Below are 20,313 nucleotides of genomic sequence, written 5' to 3' on the forward strand. Positions count from 1 at the left end.
ATGGCATCCCAATTCAATGAATGGCTCAGCCATCGCCTGCAAGCTATTGGTCTTGATGGTGAAGTGATGGCTAATTACATCATAGCAGCTTTGGAGCAAGAAAGTGATGATAAATATGAATGTGTGCTTGAAATACTGACTGATTTTACGGTAACATTTAATTATTAAGTGATCGTAAGTTATTACAGAACGTATCTAAATCTAAACTGATAAGCTACACAGAATATAAAAGTATATGTGTCAGCATACTCGCCGACATATGCGTATCGTATACTGTAGTACATAGTGACGGAGATGTAGAGTAGAACTATTACGCTTGTGAATTAACGTTAATCTTAACCTTAATAGATTGCATTACAGTATTGCGATACAATAGTTTGACTTGTATTTATTCTTATGCTCCTATAACATGGAACAATTTGATATCATGTGTTTAGCGGAAATACATCCAGAACACAAAATTACAGAAATTGGCATTTTGCAAATGAAATTCCGTAACAATATTCTCACATCTTTGCTTTTAGCATATTATTACCGCCACAACTCTATTAAATGATAGATGTATATGCAATCAGTATTCCGGTTAAAACCGTTTTCCTACACACATCTTGCTCTAGTTACAAACGCTGTGATTTGTACGCATTTAGTAAAACGAAAAACCTTTGATAACCTGGATTGTTGCTGCGCAATTTAGGAACAGTCAATGGATGAATTAGCGAAAGAAATCGTCGATAAGTGGACTGAAAGTCCATCAGATGATGCTAGACTCGGTAAATTAACAATTATGATATATGATTGCTCCAATACAAATATTTGATATGATATTACAGTATGCTTGAAACAAAATTGTTCTTATTACTGTAATCATGAATATGATATCCTTTAGTATGCCATCTTTATGAATCAAAGCATTTACTTTTTGATAATTAATTTATATATATATATACAGCATATACGAGTATATATATTATTTAGGGCAGTAACTGCACCATATAGTCAATGATAGTAATATGTTTTATGATTCATAGAATGCAGCCTTTCCAAGACTGCAGAAGGAAGCATCAATATAGAATCGGCATTAAAAAGCGCCATTTCTGATATCGCTACAGTTCAAATACACGAGAGAAATGTAATGGATCAGAAGGAGAAAACAGTATGCGAACGTTACGGCTACGAAAGTACAGGAGGAGCGGTCGAAAGGGGATCATATCCTGATTTAAAAGGCTTATTACTGCAGGCAATCATGAATCGATGAAATGTTACAATTACCGAAGTTATACAATAATATAATCAGATTACTAAAGCATCTGATGTGAAATACTTCAGCATCAGTTCTCAGTGCAAATGCTGTTTGACCAGATTAATATCAAGTATTTGATCACTTAGGGTAGTGAATGATCATTAATTTCATATTACATCGAAGTTATTTGTACATTCCGTAATAGATACCTTTCTTTCAAATCGTATCAAGTTAGCAATTGTATTGATATTTATGCAATTCAGAACGCTACCTTAACTTTACGAAATGATGACGATGATTTATCGGACAATATGATCTCAGGTATTTTAAAACCTTGACAATAATTCTATATTTATAATCTAACAATCATGATAGATTATGATAGCTGCTGTTTATCAAACGGTCCATAAAATAGTTATAGGATTTATTACAGATATTATAATTATCAAATAATAATGAGCTCGTAAGAAATTAAACTAGAAAATATTTTGACAACTAATGCTTCTTTTCTTTCTCTCGAATCATTCGTGCAATCAATTGTATTTAGATTTCCACCCTAATACCAACACTGCGGCTGTCGCTGTAGAAGAGCGTCACAAGCGAGAAGAGCAGAAGGCTTCACATGCAGCGCGTGTAGAAAGGGATAAAATTAATAGGCAAAAAGAGAAACAGAAAGTTGCAGATAGAAAAGAAAGAGAAAAAAAGAGAACGCAAAAGAGAGAAAGAAGGCGTTAGCCATTGTGACATCTTCATAGAAATTTTAGCGAACGTTAACAGTTTTCCTGCGTTTTACCGACTATGTCAGAAGTCTAGCCAGTAACAATGCATGCTCAATTGCATATACGAAGAGGGTTGACAGCTTTGTGTAGTATATTAATATCATATATTTTATTATTAGGACTACAGACCTTTTATTTTATCATATCTACTTTTGTTTACGCCAATTATTCTGTAATATTTTCTTATGAAGAATTATACTAATAGCTGAGATTTCAAAATTTAGTGTTTGGTTACAATACTCTACACCAGGAATGTTAATACCATAAAGTTGCTATTATACAACATAATTTCAGAAATTATTTCATAATAGTCCTTTCATCTTGTAGTCTGGATTGCACGATTAACACAGTCATTAATTTTCTGTCAAGTTGTACAAACTTTTTCTCACGATTGTCAGACAAAATGCAATTTTTTAGGTTGATACGATGCTTAAGTTGTATAATACTTTCGATGACTTTTTAATGCTGTATACTACTATCATTTGCGTATTTACTAGTGACAGTAGCGGTATTTTATGCTAGGATTTAAAAATAAATATAACGATATTAATTAACTAGGTAATTCCAGCGTTCACATTGCTTAGAATTACAGGTACATATTTATTGTTATCTAACGAAATATAGTTAATAAAAATTTAATTTCAATGCTGCGCTGTTTGGTTGCTTTCATTTTAATTAGGTGTAAGCTGATGAAACCAATGCTTACTCTGTCATTGTAATAGACCTTGGAACATACGTTACACTGTACAACATACAACTAGTTTAGATATTTAAATAGTTAATTTAAATAGTATCGCCTTATCAGATACTGAAAAATTTAAAACTATACAATTGATTGAACACGAATTAATTTACAGTAAATAACGATTCCACAGCCAGATCAAGTACTAACGCTGGATAGATATAAGTACGCATATATGATGTTATGGAGCTGTCAATATAGAAATTTTATTTTATAACAGACTAGCAACACCAGCTCATTAAATTGTCCAATTCATATAACTTCAGATTATCAAGATTCTATTCCATGAACAGAACAATTTTTGCAGGTTATGATCTAATAAGTAGTCAATCTATCTTATAGCATTACAGATTACATTATTTTCGTTCTTGACCACAATTTGCAATTGAATGGTAAAATTCAATCACGACTAATAACTAAAATAAGATTTTCTATCCGTATTTATCTAATTGGAGAAAAGGCATTAATTGTAACGGGTATAGTTTTATTTAAAAGCAGTAATTAGATAGGTAATTTTCTCGTCATCTATTAGTTGACTATATAATCATCTAGCAAATCAATTACAGACTGGAGTTATAGAACATACGAGTGTGTGTAAAAGCTTTATTAAATTCTTCGTCCTGAATAAATTGCCTTGTATTACGTTACCAACAAATGTAAGCAATGCTACTGAACGGCGACGTAAATTAAACTAAATACCGCATAATATTTTATAAAATACGTTACATATATTTCACATCTTAATTTAATTAGCCACTGACGCTTGTCGATTATTCTTAGCTTTATATTGCTCTATGCGCTCAAGCATTTCATGACGAAAATGTCTAACCAAACCCTATCGAATTCAACCATAATAACATTAGTGATTAAACAAATATTAAGATTCAAATTGTTATCCCAGATCTAAGGATATCAGCACCTGTACAGGCCATGCAGCTGCGTCTCCCAAGGCACAGATTGTATGTCCTTCAATTTGGCGACTAAGCTCCTGTAATAAATGCAATATAACAATATAAGCAAATATAATTTATCCTACAATTCACGTCTTATCGTAAATCATAGTAAGGAAATTTATTTATTATACCTCAATCATATCAATTTCTTCCGGATCAGCATTACCTTCAACTAATACAGGATTTACATCGAATTATTATCTTAGCTGTTAATTCTAAATAATACCCTAAACACTATTATCTTAAACATTATACCGAAACGAGCCATTATTTTAGCAAGCCATCCCGTTCCTTCTCTACAAGGAGTGCACTAAATTAAAAATTTACAACTCAGTAATTGCTGTACTCAATTTTATCGGCACATAACTTAAACACACACTGCTGTAAGTAATCAATACAAAGTGACGCTGTTAATAAATACCTGTCCGCAACTTTCATGCTTATAAAAATCCATCAATCTAGATATGCATTTAATCATGTCGCTCTAAGAATATAGTAAATCAAAATAAACTTTAATATATGAGCAAGTTGATTATTTCATACAACCCCTGTTAAAATTAAACTCACTTGTTTATTCATAACGATAACAGCCGCTGTTCCTAATCCAGACTGTACTTGCTGAAGGGCATCGAAATCCATTAAAACATCATCACATATTCTTAAATATTCGAATAAGAAAATATTTCACCATGACAGATAATTACACACAAAGAAAATATAACCATCAGTTCGCATGAAAATCTACAGTTACAGAAGTAAACCTTCTAGGTATGACCGGTACTGAAGATCCGCCAGGTATGATCCCAAGTAGATTATCCCAACCCCCTATTACTCCACCTGCGTGCTTTTCAATTAGTTCTTTAAGTGGTACAGACATTTCTTCCTCAACGGTGCACGGAGCATTTACATGACCAGAAATACAAAAAAGCTACAAACACACATTGCAAGCATAAAAAGTAGAAGTTTATTTGCGAGCCGCGATTAAAAGATATATCAACGTCAAAATAACCAAAAATGATAATTAAACTTGCCTTCGTCCCAGAATTTCTCTCTCTGCCAAATGAGGCAAACCAGTCCCCACCTCGACGACAAATGGCCTAGAATACAGCATATCAGATTGCAATATTAAAGATCGTGATGAAACCGAACGTATTTCGAAGCAGCAATTTTAATAGGTCTTTATCTCATCGTGTAAAATACACGTCTGTAATAACTGAAATCTCTCACCGGAGCGACGGCAACAGTTTCAACATTTGCCACAGTGGTTGGGCACCCGAATACTCCTAATAGTGGAAGTCACGTATTGTTCTCGGAATTAATAATCTTTCAATCAATGCATATATATTGTACAAGCAGTATTTCATACAGCATACCTATATCAGCAGGAAAAGGTGGCTTAAGTCGGGGTTTGCCTTGTTTACCTTCCAAGCTCTCGATTAAAGCCTGTCATTATTATGATAGATTACAAAATATCATCTTACGGCAGGACTATATGTATTCTATGACATTCGCTTGGTTGAAACCGTAAAAATGATTTTATGAAATCAACTTATAAAATCTTACAGTTTCTTCCCCACAGATGTAAGCACCAGCTCCACGATGCATAAAAATATCAAAGTCATATCCACTGCTGCAGGCATTTTTCCCAATGAGACCGGCTTTGTAAGCCTAACAGTAAATAATAATATTATAAATAGAAAGAACATAGTTTAACGTTCCAGTGCTGTAATAATCAAAAAGTAACTATTAATCAGATATCTAGCAAGTGATATCATACTTACCTCATTAATGGCAATCTGCATATTAGAAGCTTCGTTATAAAATTCTCCACGGATATAAATATATGCTGTGATCAGAGAAAAAATTCGATATCGCATTAATTATTCTAAGATATTTATTGCTAACAAGACCTAAGTAATAGTATGAAACGATGCCATACCTGCTCTAGCTCCCATTGACCTTCCAGCAACTAAGCATCCTTCAACAAGTTTATGCGGGTCATGCCTCATGATCTCTCGATCTTTACAAGTTCCCGGTTCACCCTCATCAGCATTAACAACTAGATACTTTGGCCTAATTTGGGAAGATTTAGACAAGTCTATAAGAACACATAGGAAAATTCTGCATATCCTATCAATAGACGAATTCTCCTTTTGTCCACAAATAGTATAATACAATCGATATAAATCTCCTTGCAAATTAATAGTAAAAAGAAATATCAGAAAGCTGTAACCTCCCATCCGACGGCTTATTCATAAAACTCCATTTAAGACCACTAGGGAACCCTAGGTAGAATCAAGCACACACTCCATCATAACATTAATTACATGATAGAATCATAAATTGATCTAATTACATATAATATCGAAGGAAATAGCATATTATTATAGTACATAAACTTGTAGTTACCTGCACCACCTCTGCCTCGTAAGCCTGACTTCTTAACCTCATTAAGAATCCACTCGTGGCCTTTCAATAAAATCTCTTTAGTCTTGTACCAATCACCCTACATAAACCAAGGAAAGTATGCGAAGGTTATGCAATACCATCAAATAACATAAAAACCACCTAATCGAATTCTATTCTTGCTATTGCAATCACCCTAGACAAGGCTCCTTTTAGACGCCAATCGTGTCTTCCGTACAGATTTGTAAAAATTCTATCTTCGTCCTTAATTAGAGAAATAGCTTAGTAAATGGATATAAAGTACTAACTTATTGAGTAGTGTAAATACAGCATAATAACGTAAATTAAAAACTGTGGCTACTTTATTTAAAAAATAGACTGCAATGACAAGACGTTTACGCTTATATTGTTGTGAACAGCTCAAAAGGTCCCTGTTCATATCCCTTGTAAAACGTAAGGGAATATGCCTATATAGTATAGCCGATTACCTTCAATCCGCCGTAAGTGCGTTTCTGCAAATCAAGATCACACAAAATATTACTTTGAAGGGTATTCAATAAGCAATTAATCATGCTATGTAAAGATTGAGTATATACGGTATGCAGTATGCCAATAGCGGCAAGGACATATGCGTATAGTATTTTTATTTTTGTGACCTAAATACACAGTATCTAAGCGTTTTGAGCGTAGGGTACCTCGGTACTTGTTGATGAACTTTTGGTACCAAGTAAAGGAACAGAGTTACGCAGTGCTGTAAATTTAATTCAAGATGAGTCTAAGTAAGTATTAATCGAAATCTCCTGCATATCTGTAAGTATGAAAGAATACTCTAATTGCAATTTACTAACCATTAAAATTTGAAATCTGTGGCCATCTTCTAATCGTAGCCGCCATGTTAGAAATTGAACGAACACTCTACAGTACAGTACAGTACTTTACCGTAAGTTACAGTACATAATACTGTGGCAAACCAAGTTAGCGGCTGGTGCCTACTGTACAGTAGTGCTGTAGACGTCGAGCGATTGGACGTCCAACGGACGTTCGATTTTGGACGTTCGGTATGTACTGTACGTTCGTTGTCAGATCGGACGTCGACGAACTGTACTGTACAGTGTACAGTGTACAGTACAGCGTATACAGTCAGTTTGTACTGTATAATCCCACCCCAATACTGTACTATACTGTACAGTACATACAGTACAGTAGTACAAACGTCTTTTACAACACTTTGTATTTCAGAGTCATGACTACAGTACAGTATACTGTACGCTGTTACGTACTACTGTACAGTATACTGTAGTATAGTCTTATACCGTACTGTACAGTGTACACTATATACTGTAGTGTTAACACTGTACACTGTGTACGTTGGTACGTTCAATGAACGTCCGACGTTCAAATTGGACGTTTGTACGTTCGTTCATTAAAACTGGCTAACGTCCACAGTACTACTGTACAGTACTACTGTTGAGTACTACTGAGTACAGTATAACATTTAGTAGTCCAGACTGTGTGGTACAGTACGGTGCACTGTAACTCGAGTCAAAAAAAAAAAATCACGTGATGAGAGAACGAACTACAGTCTCTACTGTACAGTACAGTACTGTACTGCAGTGATCCGAACCAGTCACCGGATCACCGCTAAAATGCAACCATACAGTACAGTGTACAGTACTGTACATGTGAAACGCGTGACGTTGGCGGACGCCTATTTTGCTGTACTGTATTGCCCGAAAGTGATCAATTATTGGGTTACGCACTGTATGCTGTACCTTATATATTTTGTATATTCCATAATGTGCACTGGTCGTCACTTAGCATCCTGGAAAGAGATACAGAATGCATCTATGGAAGCTGTTCAGCTATCTATGCTTATATCATCAATCACAATCATCCGATCGAAATCAATCAAGATGTCGTGTAATCTGCTGAAGCATATCATCAACACAGCAATAGTCGTATAAAACCAGTTGCAGTCACAAGATTTAGAAGACTAGTAACAGCACATGGATTTCAACTAGCCTTTTATATCAATGTTTTCTGTGCTTCGCTTATGGGACAAGATTTACAGTACAGTTCTGCAACGTACCGTACACTGTACTGTACAGTACAGTACGGTACCAGGAACTTCTCAACTTTACAGTACTGTACACTGTACAGTACAGTACTATACAGTACAATACTGTACATTGTACAGTACAGTACAGTATACTCAGAGTACAGTACAGTACTGTACTGTATACTGTAGTTCAGTAGTCCGTGAGCTCTCTAAGTAAGTAAGTAATCATTATTGCCTTGAAAACGAGTCAAGAATCCCACCTACACTCGGATATTTTAATTGAAACAGACTAGTCTTTACCATGGACTAATAAATCTTGAAATAAATAGTCCTTGTCCTTACTAGGATCAAATTTAGAACCCTCTTTATTTTAAACAGTAACTCGCTTATATCTTCTTTCTAGTCTCGCGAGCAACTACAGAGTACAGTATACATAACCTATGCAGTACTGTACATGAACATAACACTTTATTGTACAGTACTGTATATACTGTATATTTTAAATAATAATATCAGCTGTCATATATTCTTAGATCAAAATTTGTAAAAATTTTATTCTCTGCTTTTAATATACCCGTACATTAGAGCAAGCATATAACACAAGATCAGAGCACGATCTGGCTGAGCTTTGAGCTCTCTTATAAATTAGGTATCTAACTAATTCCCCTTCCCTGCCCTTAGCCGAAGATGATTTAATTATAACAAACCATATACAGTACTATCTCTCGTATAGCTAATAAATAAATGTTATTAACAATTAATGAAATCTTAATTACTAATTACTAATTACTAAGGCTAATGCCACAATTAATTGACGGAGTCTATACTCCGTCATAAAGGCATATACCACGGACTACTAAAAATACATCTAGTAGTTTATGCATACACGTATTAAAGTGAAATATCACTGCGATACCCTTTTTGAGATGATAGGAATTCGTTCACTTTTTTAACACAATACAAATAATTGTATTATTTCGAATGTTCCGTAAACTTTTTACTGTGCTATATATTCTTGTACATATTTTTGCTCAATATTTATTTCATAAATTCCGCACAAATGAGTATATTAATTATCAAAGAATTTTACTACTTAATATTTAATACCATATACGGATAACGCTGTTGCTTATTTCGGGGAATAGATTGATACTGAAAAAAGTTAGCAGGTCTTAGTGATATTTGCAATCTCCTTAGCTGTATCTTAGTAGATCATAGTTATTTTTACAGCGTAAGTAACTCCCAACTTAAGAATATCGCAGGCAGGTTGAAATAGCAGTTGCGAACTGGCCCAACTGAAACCTATCATTCGTCTTGTTGACGCTAGAAATTAGAAGTAGAATTTATAAGTTAAGATGGAATGGTCTAGGACGATAACCTTACGTAATAAGTTTATCATGGAACTTTATCCAGTAGTTTAATAGTTTCTAATGCTAAGTAAAAAATTTAATGAATTTAGACTGTATTTTTAACTAGTACGAATTCTTCAGATCCCCTTTGATAGTTTAGTGTAAGATCGACCAAATGATTGAGAAGTACAAGTATTCTAATTTTTTCGTAACTTTTTAGCCAAGGAAAGCACATTCTCAATACGGATTGCTAGTAAGAATATTCCTAGGCTGTAATAACATAAACGTTAACATTCCTATCGTATTCTCACTTAATAACTTACGTGTTGCTTTATATTTAGTAAGTGTTAAGCTAAACTCTATTATAGTAATTTCTACCTAATTTTTACTCAGATTCGTTTCCATACTACAGCTTTACAAGCTAGAATTATATAATCACTGTTCTACAATAAATCTTCTGGTTTGGCTTTAATGTATAATATCTTTTTCTGCAACCACCGAGTGTACTATCAACTAGCATCAAAATTTTCTAGACCATAAAACAGCTCTCGGACGGCCTGAGCATTAATGACCAAATTGTAGTAAACCAAGGAAATGGTTTCACAAAAAATTTAAATATTTTCAATTATTTGCTATTCATTTATATTTTATAACTCGCGGTAAATGAGCAAACGGGAAGTACTTCCTTAATAACTATGCTACAGCATAGTATTAACTGTACGTCCAAAAATGCCAATACCGGATTATATGCAGTGACAAACTCAAGCTTGAATGCTAATTACAATTGTTGCATAATTCGAGGCAAACTTAATTCAAACTAATGCATAATTAATCCTTCATTTATATTTAGATATTTAGCTAGTAGTCATTATATTATTCTGCTAGAAAGATATTATAAAATTTATCTATTTATCCATGTACCGTTTTAATACCTATTGATACTACGTTCATGCTAGATAAAAACTATAATGTTAAAAAATCTCCACAGAAGATGTACCGTAGCACTGCTGTGCGTATTAGAGGTTCTTTTACTTAATACATATTTGAGCCAACTTTAGGCTTAAAGTTATCTATTCAAGGTTAATTCCTTCATATGGAATACCCTTGGATATCAGGTATGACTTCATTTCCTCAATAATCATTTTGTGCTAGATATAAGGTAGAAGTTAAGAAGTTAATTTGGTGATGCGATCCTATGACTCAAAAAGCTAACGACGAAATTGGTCAGTGCTTAGTTGCTACTGCACAAGGATATATTGTGATTGCAGGGTTCTTGTGTGTATAGTAAACCATCTATAACTTTCGTATAACGTTTTATTGGAGACTACAATTACATCCTACTGCAATCAATTTGCTGAGAAAATAACGTACGCTGGCTTTGAATCATACATGGCACACATAGCTAGTACAGCATTTCCTAAAAAGGATATAGCAACTGACCCTATAGATTTCTTCTTTTAACTGATTGATGTCTTCAGATTCCGCATACAATTTACTAGACCCCTTCGTACCACTTGTCCAGAGCCGATTCCCAACATTACTGTTATTATTAGTATTACTCGATATTGTTTTCCTGTTTCTTACAAATTCTTTCATCTTAAGAGAAATTAAATAGTGGCATTTTATCAATTTTAATTCTACTACCTCTAGCTAGCGATTAGCATGGAGAATTCATGGTCACTTTCACTTCCTAAACACATTACGTTAGGAGTTTAGAAGTGCTAAATCAGATAGATGATTTATTTTCTAGGGCTTTCCTATGACTAGACTTTTATAAACTATATACTGTAGGAAGCATATAGGTTATGAATATCGCCAACTCTAAAAAATTAATACGCTACTTAACCTATTCGGTAATACTCACAGTAGGTATAAAAATGATGCAAGTGGTAATAGTCGTAGCAAAAAATATGAAAGATGCAACCAGAGCGTAAGCAATATGAGGTTCAGCAAATGTAAATTCATGTAAAATAACTCCAACCGTTGATAGTAATGCAACATTATAAATTGAAACCGCAATTAACTTGGAATCATTTAACTCCTGTATGTGCACATAACGTGTTTCCCAGGCAAGAAATGCACCAAAGATCATCACCAGAAATTTATATCCATACGTGACACCCAGCCAAATCGACATATTTTCTGAACGACAAACTAAGATATTATAAAAGGTCTCTACCTCTCCATTTACAGACATAAGCCTCTGAAATACAAAATTTAAACAATCAAATATATCTATATAGAATAGCAGCACCTATCCCAAGCTATCTATAATGATGCATAATTGTTGAAAATATCTATAGCAAACAAGTGTAATAAAATGATATTAACTATAAACTTAAATTATATGAACTAGCATCAATCAGTGAGTGTATCTATTAGTATTGTTACTACGGCATCCTTCTTGCGAAAATAACCTTTAATTATGGTTGAGCTAAGTGATACAGATTAATAATAAAGTGAGAAAGGCATTTAATTAATATTTAATCAATACCAAGCAATATTATCGTACTAAAAATAAAGCAGTCGCCTTGAATTGATAAATTAAACAGGGTTTATTGGAGCTAATATAATATCTGCTTAAATTATTCATCAAATAATCATCAAATATTAAGGATTTACGAGATGATAAAACCTCTATCAACAACTCTTGAGGTAAAACTACTTCAGAACTTATAGATAAATGTATTATTGTAACGCTATACTGATGACCTGAAAATCATTTGTAAGTATAATAAATTGCTCATCATATTATAATTTATCGCATGCTATGCGTCATCTCTATATTGATATAAAGACTTAATTAAAGTTTGTTTACAACAAAAGGCTTAATAAAATGTTAAATACGATCTTTTTTTAATACCTTATTTGGTAAATCCTGGACTGTTGTCTCAAGTGGATTTATTATTTGCCAGCAAGTTAAGATGATTAAATCAATCATAACAAGGCTTATCAACCTTAAGATTACATGTCGATCTTTAATGTTCTAAAATTATTATGATCGATTCAGTAACAGTACATATCAGTGCTAGCCAATTCTTATTGCTTATATATCCGTTCATATATTAAGAATGTAAAGCTATAATCCAGTACTGATAAGGAATAAGCTATTAGCAAAGATTTCTCAGTTCGGAAATCCATTATATTAGAGTAAAATAAATGATAATCTTAAACTTACAAAGGACTAACTATACACCGTATATAGCTACTATATTTCGTAAGCATCTTACCACTTTTTTAGAAAATTTATTCCTATAAATGGCATAAATTCTCCAGGTTTTACAGAATAAAGCCCCAAAACCGAGTGTAAACCCTATACTTAATTGCCAAGTAGCAATGGTACATGCATATTTAACCATATCTTGTCGCATGATACTCCAATCTAAGCCAAATAGTACAATTGCTAAATAACAGCAAACGCTTCCAGCTAGCATGAGAACATTAATCCTAGGACTTGTAATTTTGACTATCCTACAAAACAATAGTTCCATAGTAAAGCATTTGAATCTACTGCAGTACGAAAATTCAGTAAAGTTACAATCCTTGCTATCGTAACCCGTTAAAATACTGCTATTGGTAAATTTATGACCTAGTAGATCGTTTAGAAATATTAAATGCAATAATGCTCAGTGCAAACAAGATCCCAATGCCAGACAAGACTGCAAATACGATAAATACTCCAAAGCCGATACCAAGATTGACAACAACTATTCGTACATGATCCATTGGGATTTTTTTGCCTATAATTAAAAGTCCGAATATATTATATTATTTTCTCTCATCCACATCGTATTTAGCATGATAAATAAAAATGTGTTCGTTAATTAAAGGAATATCGTTATATAGCAATGTAAACTATGGTAATTTTGCATATTTAACGGTAAATTAATATTTCAGTAGCGTAAAATACCACTGTATGATCAATTATCTTACACATACCTTTCCAGGCAACGAAACTTTCGTTTATAGAAACGCTATCATTAAAGACGTCGTAAAATCCTACTTGCAAAGTATAATTTATATACTTATTTCCTGCAATAAAAGAATATCTTATAGTGAGATAAGTTAATAAGAAAGGATCGATTAATTAACGATCGCGAAGTACTCTAGACATCAGCTTAGAAATTGAGTATACTGTTAATATATGGATAATTTGATATTTCAATTTCATCCCAATAGCATAACTGAAAAGTATTGAGCCAAACATGCAGATATAATCTCAAAACTTACTTTGATATTGCATATACTTCACGTTGCCAATTCTATTTCCATCAACGAATTTTATTTTACCCTAAGAAGACAATACCAATGTTGGTAAATTATTAGCATTAACAAAAAATTAAAAATAATTATAAATTATTGCATAGTTACTCTAAATCAATAAGCTTTCTAAATTTATTCTATCTATATATTTAAAAGGCTACCGGTATGTCATAAGTATTATTTTAGCGTACGGTCTGAAAATACAATTAATTCAATTCAAATACCAGCATTCAATGTAGGAGCGGTAATAATTCATGAACACTGACGTAAAGTAACAATCTCGATAAATTAAGCATATACAATCTTGATAAATGTTGATTAACAGAATTTATGGTTATCTTGAACATACACTTATGCCGATAAATGAAACATTATTCAGAGCTTCTTGAAAGATGGACCTCGTTAATATATCTTTATAGTTAAAATCTGCTAATGTATGCCCATGGTACTTTTTTAAGATATGATCGGTAGTATTCAAACCCAGTGCTATAGACCAAACAGCATCGTAAGCATAAGGGAAAGTACCAGTCAGATGAGTACGATTTCCAAAATTCTTATATTCCGTTAAGAATTGATCAGGCGTCTATGGAAGAATATAAAGCAAAAAGCTGTAGTCTTGTCGAATAATACTGTATACTTATCTTAGTATTTAATCATGTAAGATTTAACTAGATAGCTTACATAGCCACTAAGTCGAGGTTCCTTAAGGTCAGGCAAATTGACACCTTTAAAGGCAAAGTAACCGTCGAGAACTTTCAAAATTTCGTTAATACTGCAATTTAACTTATTTTCATCATAGTTTTGAAACATCCAATTGCTATAAAACCAGCCACTCAAAAACCAAACATATTTTGGACCATATAAATTTTGTTTAAAAGCCTGTCGAATAGAATTTTCAAAACATTTCGTATGCGATTGTGCATTGTAAATGATTTATAGTTAACATAATAATGTAATATTTACCGAGCAAATAACTGATAGTACATCAGAAGGATAAGCAAGCACCATAATAATCCTTGCTTTACTTTCCTAATAGAAAATAGTCAGGACTATTTAATTGAGGGCTTAATGTAATGTACGTACTCTATATTTATTATTCGAGCTAAGCAATATGTAATAAAAATAGTGATCTGCAAATATCACTGAACATCTGTTTAAAATGTTAGTCTGACATGTTAAACAGAATATCTTTTCTTTAAGATAGAAATATGTGGCGAAGTTATACATGTTGTGTGTGCCTTCATAATAGACGTATGTGTTTTTTTAGTCTAAATAAAATTTTTATAGCGATCAAGTATGCCTCTTCTCGCTGGTATACTACAATAGCGTTATGAAATATCTAAAATTAAAAAGTAATTAACATCGCTAGTAGGTCTAGCATCTCACGATAACCGGTGCATTGCAACAATCTTACTTTAATTCGAGCAAGGTGAAAGTCAACTTCGCTTGAGAATGTTTCACTAGCCAAAATTTCCATATTTGCTAATTTAGCTCTCTGTCTTAAGTCTCTAGCAGTCTAATAAAATATGACGTATAATATTAAATGACTATTAATTTATGGAATATTAATGATTTTGGCCATTATTATACTTATCAATTCATGTTGGTCTTACAGTAACAGTAATAATTATCATCATTACGAATACACCAATCAAATAATTATTATGCTGATATAAATATTGCAACTTTTGTTGAAGAAAAATAGCCAATTAGGTTAAATTAGATTATTAAAACAATGTACGACATAATTAAGATCAAAGTATGAAATGATCATTATTTTACAGTACTTTGCAACATACATAAGTAAAGAAATCAGCAGAATGGTTGATGATCGCAAATTTTTTCCATGAGTAATGCTTCAGCAACGCTATCCTGGCTGGATTAAAACTATAAGCGGAAACTGATGTTCGATAAAAGTAGGGATATAACTTCCTATCTCCTAATTTCATAGAGACGGCGGCACTTGACATCTATGCACATGCCGACAAATAGAGAAATAAAAGAAAGAATACGTAGTAAAGAATAGTGATTCTACAATATTACGAGATGCGTTTTAAACATTACCATTCCAGCAATGTTCGTAATATAAATTATAAGTAATCATTTGATAATGATTATGAAATCATATAATAATATATATTTTAATTAAAGGTATCAATCCCTACCACAAAAATAAGTCTAGCAACAAATTAATATTACGATGCGACAATATTGAAGAAGAAACTTTAACAAATCTTTTAGCATGACTTACCACAAGTAAATTCCAATATTTTGATATAGCTGCCACAGCTTCACAGTTTGGAGACAATATTGGTCCATAAATGATCATTTTTTGAGGTTTGTTACTTACAAGTTTAAAAAATTGTTTGATAGCGTAGGCTGAATTATGCTAAGGAAATACATAAAACAAAGCAATCAATTTAAATGAACGAAACTAAAATGAATATTAAAGTACCATATTAATGATGCAATAAAATTCTATGGAAACTATAAAATAATAACTATTGCATAATAAAATTATGAATTAATGATTTACATCAATCAATTCATATCATTGGCCACTTAAATAGTGAAATAAAATAAATAATATTTTTTGCAATTAATAACGAAACAAAAACGTATCAAAATCCATTAGTAAGCTCGATCCTTCACGAAATGTTTTAGTAATTTTATCGTACATCAAATTTAAATTCACAATTTATATTAATTTCGCAATTGATAGTGTTGTATAAAGTATAAATGAAGGCTAATTGAAATCAAGTTATAAGTATAATAATAAAGTGAAGACTGCAGTGATCTCAGCTAATTACAGAAGTGTGTTAGGGAACGCAAAGATAGTATGTAGTGTAGAACAATATATCTTGATAAAGTAAGTGTTGATTAGAGTTAAAAACCCATACATTACAGAGACTCTATTTCTCAATCAGTTATTGATTGGTAAGTTAACATGTAGTCACCCTCTCCTTCCGTACATTTCGCGAATAATACCGTAATAAAAACTAATATCTACCGTATATTAGTCTGTCTGATAGCTATAGAATAGCCGAGCGATGTTTAAATTGCGCATTAACATTCTTTCGGTTCTCTTCAGTAATGGATAAGATGTGGTTTTACACCGTTCTATCATTCGACATGAGTAAATTGCTACCGCTGAACGATCGCCAAGCTTATATCTCTAAGCAATAGGTTAAGTACATAGAGTATTTCAGATTGAAGTAAAATTTTGCCTTAAAAAAATTAATCATATCTGTATGGGCATTGTTAAATAGCTACAAAATGGAAATGCTCAGATTTTCATTAAAAGCTATCAAATCATATAAATAATCCTTAAACGATAATTAAAAAATTTAAACTACAGAGCAATAAAGAATTCGTTTAAGCTTTCAAGTTACTAACAGATGTAATGTGAGCACTAATCTAGGATTTGTAGTAAAACATAGCTCAATTGACTTTCTATCCCACTAGTACTGTGATCAGTTTGTTTAAATAGAAAATCTGTACTTGATATTTACGATAAATATAAATAGTGAAAACAATGTTTGAAAACAATGTTTATGGCGAAATCAGGAACTAAAATAGACTTAATCTTAGCCTACTTTACGATAAAAAAGCTCAATTATTCGGTGTTTAATTGGCTTCGCTTCTTATGCTAGTTTGACACATGAATTTTAGTATGTAGTACTTTATATATTATAGCAACAACTAAGATTATCGATCATTAATTGAACTAAATAGTTAAAATCTGCTAGTTGTACTTTGTGAAAAATAATGTGTGATTTATCATAGCATACAGCAGTAGTTCTTTTTCATTATAGATTAACGTTATTGATGCGATCGAGTACTAAAGTTTTAAATTATAATTATAGTAGTAGCCGGATTTCTATTATTCGCTATTCATTGAAGCTTTTCGAGAAGAAAAAATTTATAAGCCAACTCGAAAGATGCTGTTCTAGTTGGTATTTTGCGCAAGGTTTATAATATTTCAGATATTTCAGATAACGTAAATAGATATTTATTCTGTTGTTCTTAGGGGTAATATAACGCCAAATGCAAATATAGGTGTAGCATCAAATGTAGATATATGTTCCCTACCTGTGTATCCAAAACGACGTTATCTAATTTATAATCTTTTAGAATATCTTGTCTGTTGTTAACATCTCTGATAGCCAACATAACAGCTTGCAAGTAGCCATTTGCGGCATTTATAGCAAATCCTTGACTTAAAGGATGGAGAGTACCAAGGTATAGGATAGTTTTATTATTTTCCATGTCTTGCACTTTGCAATTACACGCTAAAGCTAGATTTAAAGTAAAAATAAATATGAAATAGCGGAAGGACATAATTTCTTAAAGCCCTATAGTTTCCCTTTACGATTTTAAAGCAAACTGATAGAGGAATAAATGCACTAAAACTAGAGAACGACCAACTACCTCAAAGTTTGTTATGTACTCGTTTAAATAAATCGATGATGATGTGGCTATAATTAGTTAAATCATATTTTTTATCAATATTTATGAATATTTGTCCATAATTCACATTATATTAAAGAATATCACAACCGCTGAGAAAAAATGATTTCTAAGGTAATTGTCAATAATCTAATTAGATATTTATGAAGTTATTGTATTTATACCCTAATATTTTATTCATCTTAATTATGTTACAACTTAACAATAAAGTGCAACATTCTTCCTTTATTATTCCAAAAGTAGATATAATTACTAAATATTATCCATTTTTAGACTGCATAGAAAAATAATAATGGCATTGATACTATGTGAGAAGATTAATAAACAACTTGCAATTAGCTTAATATTTGACGTTCAGGTGATATTGCATTGCTGTAAAAATACCAAATAAAGCAATTAATGGTCAATAGTAAAAATACGGGTATACACTGCTTATACCAGATCAGTATTAATTTATTAGCTGCAATGCTCTTTCAATAATATTAATATAAAATGTGAAGCCTAAATATTTGCAATTTATACTATTATAGTATAGTTTGCATATGGCAAATGTACAGTATTTTACAATGTTAGGACTGTTATTACGGATATAACTTATTCAAAGATACAATCAATCGCGAACGCGATATCTATATTGAGATCGATCAGTTGCCATCCAAAAGCTAATTTGACAATAATTATTATAACATCTGGAGGTAACGGATTAATGATATAAATTGGAAAATTGATCATGTTCAAAAGTTTACTTAATGCTAACCACGTGATTAAGCAAACACCTGGGTTAAATTAGCTATGGCCCTTTCAAAAGTTTCATAAATTATTTTCTTCATGATTATCTACCGTATTAATAATTAGTAAACACTATCTGATATCATTATTGAAATGTCTAGGTAATTTATCTATTGAAAATCTGTTATTAAAATGTAATAGTGTCTTCAGTTTATTTTATTACAGTTCTATATAGCTTATAGCAGGAAATAATTTAGAGCTATAAATAGTTACTAAGTGAGTAAAAAACATTCTTAAGGATAATTTTTAAAATAAGATATATCTATTCCTCTATGCTCTGAAGCTCAGAATTTGGTGAATTCGTGACGTCCTGTTATTATCATTCAAAAGTTTCATTTATTTAAAATATGGATACAATATGGATGCTCTATCAAACACGTAAAACTATAAAGGACTACTCGATTCTTTATCAGTGATACTGGTATTGTAAAATTGCTATTGTAGCTTCAACCTACTATACTAGAGCTAGCAAAATAAACTAGAACGATACTACTAGTATAACATCTTAGAATAAATTTACAATAATTGATTTACAAATATACACTTAGAATCAATTTTCGTAAATAATATTACTAATGTTATAAATACATATTACTGTATATCGCCCAGAATAGTCGTGATATTATACTACAAAATTAGTTTATAACTTAGAGCTACATATTATGGATGTATAGCATATATCTATACGATAGACTGGATGGAGCTGGAAAGCAGTCAATACACTATTTAGTGCGCAAACTAATTTGAATTGTATATAATTCAGTCAATTCATAACCTCTCATAACTCGTAAAGGGTTCAAAGTCCAAATAAATTTGATAAATAGCATTACTGTATGAATAAACCAAATTAAAAGTAATTATCGCTAATTGATGCACGCATATCTCAAATTTACATTGTGGTATTTTTTACATTTAAATATTAGAAATAAATTAGCTGTCTTTTTGATTCTAATATCTGTTTACAGCGTACGTATTGCATAAATGCGCATCTTGAATATCAATCTGAGCTTAATTGACGTCAGTTTATTAATAGATATATTTGCTTAGATACCCATATGCGACCTCCCGAACTATGCATACCCTATACGATATAAATGTAATGCCATAGGTCTTAAAATACAGTAGCATGATTTCCAGTATCATTAGAAAGCCCTTAATAATATGCTTGGTGTTATATTAAAATTTGGGTTTTGCTGATGATTATCGATTACTGCAATCATTTATAATAATAGGCTAACAGCACTCGACTATTCCCACGCCTAA

The 20,313-nt window shown here is 31.8% G+C and overlaps 3 protein-coding genes across 3 annotated transcripts; 1 reads left to right on the top strand and 2 right to left on the bottom strand.

Moving 5' to 3' along the window:
• On the top strand, window positions 1–1,975 carry TRIADDRAFT_59022 (uncharacterized protein; the record flags this gene model as incomplete). Its single annotated transcript, XM_002114939.1, has 4 exons — window positions 1–150; window positions 695–770; window positions 1,472–1,561; window positions 1,788–1,975. 4 exons carry the CDS (start codon window positions 1–3, stop codon window positions 1,973–1,975), a joined length of 504 nt encoding a protein of 167 aa, XP_002114975.1.
• Window positions 1,976–3,506: 1,531 nt separating this feature from the next.
• On the bottom strand, window positions 3,507–6,390 carry TRIADDRAFT_28664 (uncharacterized protein; the record flags this gene model as incomplete). Its single annotated transcript, XM_002115117.1, has 16 exons — window positions 3,507–3,596; window positions 3,681–3,749; window positions 3,846–3,886; window positions 3,970–4,024; window positions 4,136–4,198; window positions 4,282–4,372; window positions 4,476–4,642; window positions 4,713–4,811; window positions 4,942–4,997; window positions 5,088–5,157; window positions 5,278–5,382; window positions 5,496–5,560; window positions 5,654–5,787; window positions 5,948–5,999; window positions 6,124–6,220; window positions 6,316–6,390. Coding segments are annotated over 16 exons (1,329 nt in total), but the record flags the coding sequence as incomplete, so codon positions are not given.
• A 4,208-nt stretch (window positions 6,391–10,598) lies between these two features.
• TRIADDRAFT_59024 (uncharacterized protein) lies at window positions 10,599–18,060 on the bottom strand (the record flags this gene model as incomplete). Its single annotated transcript, XM_002115118.1, has 14 exons — window positions 10,599–10,676; window positions 10,969–11,124; window positions 11,393–11,731; window positions 12,392–12,514; window positions 12,759–12,999; window positions 13,118–13,268; window positions 13,468–13,560; window positions 13,759–13,819; window positions 14,141–14,374; window positions 14,473–14,670; window positions 14,755–14,820; window positions 15,206–15,307; window positions 16,043–16,180; window positions 17,884–18,060. The coding sequence occupies 14 exons, from the start codon at window positions 18,058–18,060 to the stop codon at window positions 10,599–10,601; spliced, it is 2,157 nt and encodes a 718-aa protein (XP_002115154.1).
• Between the last annotated feature and the right edge of the window lie 2,253 nt (window positions 18,061–20,313).

The sequence above is a fragment of the Trichoplax adhaerens genome, genomic scaffold, assembly GCF_000150275.1.
Source record: "Trichoplax adhaerens TRIADscaffold_9 genomic scaffold, whole genome shotgun sequence".
Lineage (NCBI taxonomy): Eukaryota > Metazoa > Placozoa > Uniplacotomia > Trichoplacea > Trichoplacidae > Trichoplax > Trichoplax adhaerens.